The 6790-nt window shown below is 49.8% G+C and overlaps 1 protein-coding gene across 1 annotated transcript; it reads right to left on the bottom strand.

The window, feature by feature from the left end:
- Nucleotides 1-593: 593 nt before the first annotated feature.
- Nucleotides 594-5610, bottom strand: LOC139327043 (calcium-binding mitochondrial carrier protein SCaMC-2-like). The gene is made up of 6 exons (XM_070956722.1): nt 5455-5610; nt 4104-4256; nt 3057-3164; nt 2374-2541; nt 1454-1604; nt 594-918 (listed from the first exon to the last, which is right to left on the bottom strand). The coding sequence occupies exons 1-6, from the start codon at nt 5545-5547 to the stop codon at nt 734-736; spliced, it is 858 nt and encodes a 285-aa protein (XP_070812823.1). The 5' UTR covers nt 5548-5610; the 3' UTR covers nt 594-733.
- Nucleotides 5611-6790: the final 1180 nt, after the last annotated feature.

Raw genomic sequence — 6790 nt, 5'->3', positions numbered from 1 at the left:
CCAAACTCTCCGCTCTGCCTGGCCAGTTTTTGTGGGGAAGAAGAGAAATAGGAGAGGATAAAAGTAACATTCTTCGTCCCTCAAACCTGGTTTTTCTTTTGTTTTGTTTTAAATTTTAAAAAAAATTACATTGCAGTGTCAAGGATTGTAATGTAAATCGCTCTCTCGCCCAGCAGATTGTTATGTAAACAGCAAAGATATTTTGGGGTAGGTGGATGGGTGGGGGGGGTGGGATATTATTTTGGCTCTTAGTCATTTCTAGCTAAGGCAGGTCTTATTTTTGGGAATCGAAGCCGTGGTACGCAGACGTGGACGGCCCCGACAAGAGAAACCCAAGAGGGGATGATGGATCCATCGTCCCGCTCCGAGGCGGCTTGGGAAAAAGTGAGGTGTGGTTGTCCCAAGTCTTCTGCTTCCTTAGAAGCCCACCAAGAAACTTGGGATGGTCTCTTGGCCAAAGGGTAAAGAGAGGGGGGGGAGTGTTTCCTGGTTTGGTCCTTCACCCCCTTCGTGCTTCTGACAGCAACACAAAGATAAAAGCCCCCACCCCACCCCTGTTCCCCTCCCTTCCCCCAGTTTCCCCCCCCCCCCTTTCTGGGTCTGGGAGTATCACAGCTTGGTTCACACAACTTATTAGTGTCTTCAACCCATTCACAGAATGAAACGGCCATTTCAACCCAAGAGCTGTCGCTCCAAGGTTCGGTTAAAGGAGTCAAAAGAGGCCACTTGGTGGTCATCGCGACTGCACCCCCAGAGTCATCTTCAAGTTCTCGTAGACCACGTAGCTGATGCTGACGGCGGGGATCACCTTCATGAAATTGGGGGCCAGGCCCCTGTAGAGCCCAAAGGCGCCTTCGGTCTTCAGAATGTGTTTGAAGAGGCCCCTCATGGTGACTTCCGGGGCTCCTTCGATCGAAGCTGAAAGAGAAGACAGGAGACGGGCGTTGAAGGGACGGATGAGGGTCAACGGGTCCCAGAAAAAAGCCCTCCTTGGTGGTTGTAACCAGGGGTGGGCTTCAAAAAATTTAGCAAGGGGTTCTCTGCCTGGTTGCTGGATGGGCGTGGCCATGGTGAGGCCTAGTCAGCCTCCTGCACCACGGGGGGGGGCATTTTTGCCCTCCCCAGGCTCCGGAGGCTATCCTCAAGCCTCAGGGAGGGCAAAAATGGCCTCCCCAGGCTCCGGAGGCTGGAAATAGGCCCGTTTCCGGCCTTCCCGAACTTCCGGTAGGCCTGTTTTTTGCCCTCCCCGAGCCTCCGCCCGCGCCCTGCATTTGCCTGCATCCAAAACAGACCGCGAGGGGCGGGATGGGCGGGGCCAGCCAGGAGTGTGATTTGGAGGTTCTCCGAACTGCACAGAATCTTAGCTAGAGGTTCTCCCGAACCCCTGCGAACCCCCAGCAGCCTCACCGCTGGTTGTAACTTTCTCCAAGAGATCCTGAGGGTGTTATCTTACCTTGAGCCTGCATTCGGGTCCGTACCAAGGCAAGGGGGTAGCTGGCCAATTGCCCGCAAGTGCTTGACATGGTACCACAGGCCAACAGGACGAAGACTCCAGGGTCGGCACTGTTCACGGCGTAACGCTGCAACCAGCTGTTTTTCAACGTCTAGAAGGAAACCATCAACAGACAAGCGTCAACGGAGAGCCAACTCGGTTCAAGAGCTTTGAGCAAATCCATTTGGCACGGAGCTGCTAAGCTTCAGAGAGAAAGCTGGATGTTGTGGCCCACCAGCGGAGCTGGTGGCAGACTCAGACAGTGAGGAGGTTGGGGAGGAACATGGGCCAATCCTGGAGTCTGGGGAAGGCTCTGCATCGGAGGCAGAGATGGGGCCAGGGCTGTCTGACAGTTGTCAGCTGCCTTCGGAGTCAGACATCAGTGGGGCAGAAGAGGAGCTGGAGCCTGTTCCCAGTGTGCACATGTGCAGAGTTGCCAGAGGAAGGGAACAGCTAAAGAACAAGGGTCGACTCAGGAGTAAAGCCACAGGTGGACGATGAATGGCCCCTCCCAGAGGGAATAAAAGAGAAGCGAAAGGGGAGTGGAGTTTGCAGGAGACAATAAGTTCGCTGAATTGGTTCTTGACTCCTTGCCAAGTTTTGAAGGTATCGGCCTGGCAGCTCTCCAAGCCAGATAAGGCCTGTGACTGTAAATCCTCCCTTGAAAGACTTCGCTGGATGTGAAAGAGAGGAATTCACAGTAACTTAACAAAAAGGGATTTTTGTCGGGACAAAGGAGTCTGCTTCATCCTCTTGGGAAGCCTGGGTCAGAACACTGGAGCTGAAGACCGCTAGACCTTCTGCTTGGGGTTTTTGAGGGCCACCAACCACCATCTTAAGAACCTCCCTTTCTCGCCAGAGAGAGGTGCCACATCTCTTACCTCGTAAACAGCCAGGTCAATTCCAGCATACGGGATGATCCCCAGCATGTTGGGAATGTAGCCCTTGTAGAAAGCACCTAGTCCTTCTTTGGCAAGGATGTTCTTCGCACAGTCCAGCATCCCTGTGTACTGCCCGGTTTTACGCAGGGCCATCCGGGTTTTCAGAACCTACGCCAACAAGAGGAACCAGAAGGGTTGTCAGAAATCTAGACAGGAGGGAGTTGAGGAACAACACCTCTGGGTCGGATGCACAGAAGATTTCACCGCCAAGGAAAAGCAACAGAGCGGTAGAGGTACACCAATGTCTGCGAAGAAGACGGCCCTTGAAAATGTTAAGGGGGAAGGTTGAATCTCCTCAAACCATGTTCCCCAATCTGGGACCCCCTCCAGTCTTCTAGTCCCGTTATTCTTCACAGAATGATCAACAATGCTCTTGAAGGTTAGTCCATCTAAAGTCAGGGGTCTCCAAACTTGGCAACTTCAAGACTTGTGGACTTCAATTCCCAGAATTCCTCAGCTGGCTGAGGAATTCTGGGAGTTGAAGTCCACAAGTCTGAAAAGTTACCGAGTGTGGAGACCTCAGACCAAGATGGCAGCGGATTGGGGTCAGCTTCTTGAGATCTTCAATCTCCAACCAAGCTTGAAACAGCGCCCAGAAGAGCAAAGAATAGAAGGCAACTCACCTCCATGGGGTAAATGCTGCTCTGCGCGATGGCTCCAGCCAACGAGCCGGCCACCAGCCTCTCGTGAATCCTCAAGACCTCTTGGTCTGTGCCGATGAAACGTTTGATCTGCCGAGAAAGGTGTCCCATGCTTAGCCTGGAGAAGTCTACATGAGCCTCGGTGGCGCAGTGGTTAGAGTGCAATACCACAGGCTACTTCTGCTGACTGCCAGCTGCCTGCAATTTGGCAGGCTCAAGGTTGACTCAGCCTTCCGTCCTTCTGAGGTGGGTAAAATGAGGACCCAGATTGTTGGGGGCAAGAGGCTGACTCTGTAAACTGCTTAGAGAGGGCTGGAAAGCCCTGTGAAGCGATATATAAATCTAAGGGCTATTGCTACCTATATCTATTTATCTATCTATCTATCTATCTATCTATCTATCTATCTATCTATCTATCATCTATCTATCTATCATCTATCTATCTATCTATCTATCTATCTATCTATCTATCTATCTATCTATCTATCTATCTATCTACTGTGGTGGCACAGCAGTTAGAATGCACTATCGCAGGCTAATTTGGCCAACTGCCAGCAGTTTGATCCTGACCAGCTCAAGGCTGACTCAGCTTTCCATCCTTTCGAGGTGGGTCAAATAAGGACCCAGATTGTTAGGGGCAACAGGATGACTCTGTGAGCAGCTTAGAGAGGACTGTAAAGCACTGTGAAGCGGGATATAAATCTAAGTGCTATTGTTATCTTCCTTCCTTCCTTTCCTTCCTTCCTGTCCGTTAGAATGCAGTATTGCAGGCTAACTCTGCCCACTGCCAGGAGTTCGATTCTCACTGCCTTAAGGTTGACAGCCTTCCATCCTTCCGAGGTGGGTCAAATGAGGACCCAGATTGTTGGGGGCAACAGACTGACTCTGTAAACTGCTTAGAGAGGGCTGTAAAGCACTATGAAGCGGTATATAAGTCTAAGTGCTATTGCTATCAGTCGCTTTCTTCTCCCTCCCTCAACAGCCTCAAAACAAATCACCCTGGATTATTGGGGGTCCTTGACACTTTACCTGTTCATAAGCCATGAATTTGATAGCTGATTCTGGGGCGATCTTCAAGACGTTGATGCCATTGCCACGCCAAAGGGACCTGGTGCCACCTTCTCGGATCATCTGGGAAAACCCTCCGACGATGCACATGTTGTTGCTGCGAGAAGCGTGGACCTGAGAAAGAGACAATTTTGGGTTTGGACGGAGACCCGTTGACACGTTTCCGTCCGTTTCTCACCGACACCGCCAAGCTACGGGTTCAATTTGTCTTAAATGGCCCACGGAGCTAAGGTCCTGGAGTCTGGGGAAGGCTCTGTGTCGGAGGCAGAGAATGGGCCAAGGCCGTCTTGACAGTTGTCAGCTGCCTTCATCAGTGAGGGAGAAGAACAGCTGGAGCCTATTCCCAGTGTGAGCATATGCAGAGTTGCCAGAGGAAGGGAAGAGCTAAAGAACAAGGGTCGACTCAGGAGTAAAGCCACAGGTGGACGATGAATGGCCCCTCCCAGAGGGAATAAAAGAGGAGCGAAAGGGGAGTGGAGTTTGCAGGAGACAATAAATTCATTCCTGCATTCTTGCCAAGTATTGCGGCGTCTGAAAGATATCGGCCTGGCCACTCTCCAAGCGTGATCAAGGTGTGTAGTTGTGAAATCTCTTGAAAGTCTGTTGGCCGGGACTTTGCTGGAGAGGAATTCACTTTAAACTAAATAAAAAGGGGTTTTATCGGGACGAGGGGTCGGTTTTGTGCTTTTGGGAAGCCTAGGTCAGAACAAAAGGTAGAAGAGCTTTGGGCAAAACAAGAAGTCCAAGGAAAACACGGACTTTGGCACAGCAGCTAAATCCACACCGAATTTGATTTTTTTTTAAAAAAAATGTGTGGATGGACAGCTTGGGCTGCTTCCACGCAAAGTCCAAATTCCTCGTTTTAATACGCAGCAACAACTCTGCTGTCCTTTGATCGCCAACAGGAAAGAGAGTGCCACCAAGTCGCGAATCCTCTCGCGTCCCACCAAGAGCTGTCCTGCCAAGGCCGGACCCATAATGACCGAAGGGTCATTCATCAACGCGGGTGACATGGGTCTAAGCTTGCCAACTCTACGGGGACGCGTGGTACTTTTGGAAGCGAAACATGACAAGAGTGACGTAAGGGCGATTTTTTTTTTTTATGCAGCGGGCAAATGTCCAAGAACTTCTGGAGGGTGTCACAAGTTTGAACTTTCGTATTGGTTTCCTCTACTTCTGAAGCCGGCGGTGGCTGCCAGATTTTGGCCATTTGACAGGCTGGCTTTGGGACCTCAAGTGTCTGGTCTGCTCCCAACAGGATTGTGTGAAAAAGGTAGGCCGAAGTTCCCACGCCTTGTTGGTCCTTTCCTACCTGCATGAGCACCTTCAGACGGTCCAGGGGGGCTGTACAGGTCCTGGATACAGCGCCGGCGCCTCCTCCTGCCACCAGGTGGCGCCACCACATCCCCGTCTGCCTCTCTTCTATGGTGAATTCATCCGGGACGGTGAGATTCTCCCCCACATCGAAAATCTGAAAGGCAACCCAGCCAAGACCCATCAGCCTCTGCCATCATCACGGACACTCTGAAGATGCTAAAGAGGTCCCTGCCCAACACGGCCAACGTTTCAGTCGGGAAACAAGCACCAGTTTCCTGCTTAAAAAGCTGTTAGCCTCGCAGGCACAATTTACAGGTAGTCCTCGACTTATGACGATTCATTTAGTGGCCATTCGAAGTTACAACTGCATTGAAAAACATGACCCGTGAATGTTTTTCACGCTTACAACCATGGCAGCATAGGATCAAAATTCAGATACTTGGAGACCGTCTCATATTTATGACGGTTGCAGCCTCCCGGGGTCATCTGATCCCCTTTTGCGACCGTCTTACAAACATAAAGTCAATGGGGGAAGCCAGATTCACTTAACAACCGTGGGACTCACTTAACCACAGTAATTTGCTTAACCGCTGTAGTAAGAAAGTCATAAAAGGGGGCAAAATTCACCTAACAGATGTCTCACTCAGCAACAAAAATTTGGGGCTGAACTGTGGTCATAAGTCGAGGAATACCTGCACTGTTAGGTCATCTGAATGCGGACAAATTCTGGTACGCGATATGTGAAATTAGGCAAACTTTAACTGCCGACTCTTAATCCACCACCAATCGCAATACATTATTCTGTCTGCCTTTTTTAGTTTTTACTATTATTATTATTATTATTACTATCATCATCATCATCATTATTCTTCACACAGTCAGACTGGGTTTAGCATTTTTGTCTACTTATCGAGTCCTTACCAAGGACCTCGGAAAGGCAAATCTGGATGTTTGACGGTGTTACAGAGATCGTCGCAGGATGGAAGCAGTTCCAAGTAAAGCTGCCTTCGGCAATTGACTGATGGCGAATTTGTCAATGCCAATGACAGTGTTCAAGTGATGCTCCAGTTGTTTGGGGACTGCATCCAAGGCGCCTATGACTATTGGTACTACCCTTACTCGCCTTTGCATGAGTCATTCTATTTCTATTTGTAGGTCTTTCTTTTTTGTTATCTTCTCCAATTCTTCCTCATCTATTCTGCTGTCTCCAGGCACTGCCACATCCATTATTATTAGCTTTTATTCATTAAACATGAAACTCAAGTCAACTGAACATTTAAAAAATGTATCATAAATACCACTGACTTGTACTAATGGTTGATACAGGCTGC

Source organism: Pituophis catenifer, unplaced genomic scaffold (genome assembly GCF_029215685.1).
Source record: "Pituophis catenifer annectens isolate HBS135680 unplaced genomic scaffold, rPitCat1.0.hap2 SCAF_623, whole genome shotgun sequence".
Taxonomy (NCBI): domain Eukaryota; kingdom Metazoa; phylum Chordata; class Lepidosauria; order Squamata; family Colubridae; genus Pituophis; species Pituophis catenifer.
This window is presented reverse-complemented; position numbering and strand designations above follow the sequence as displayed.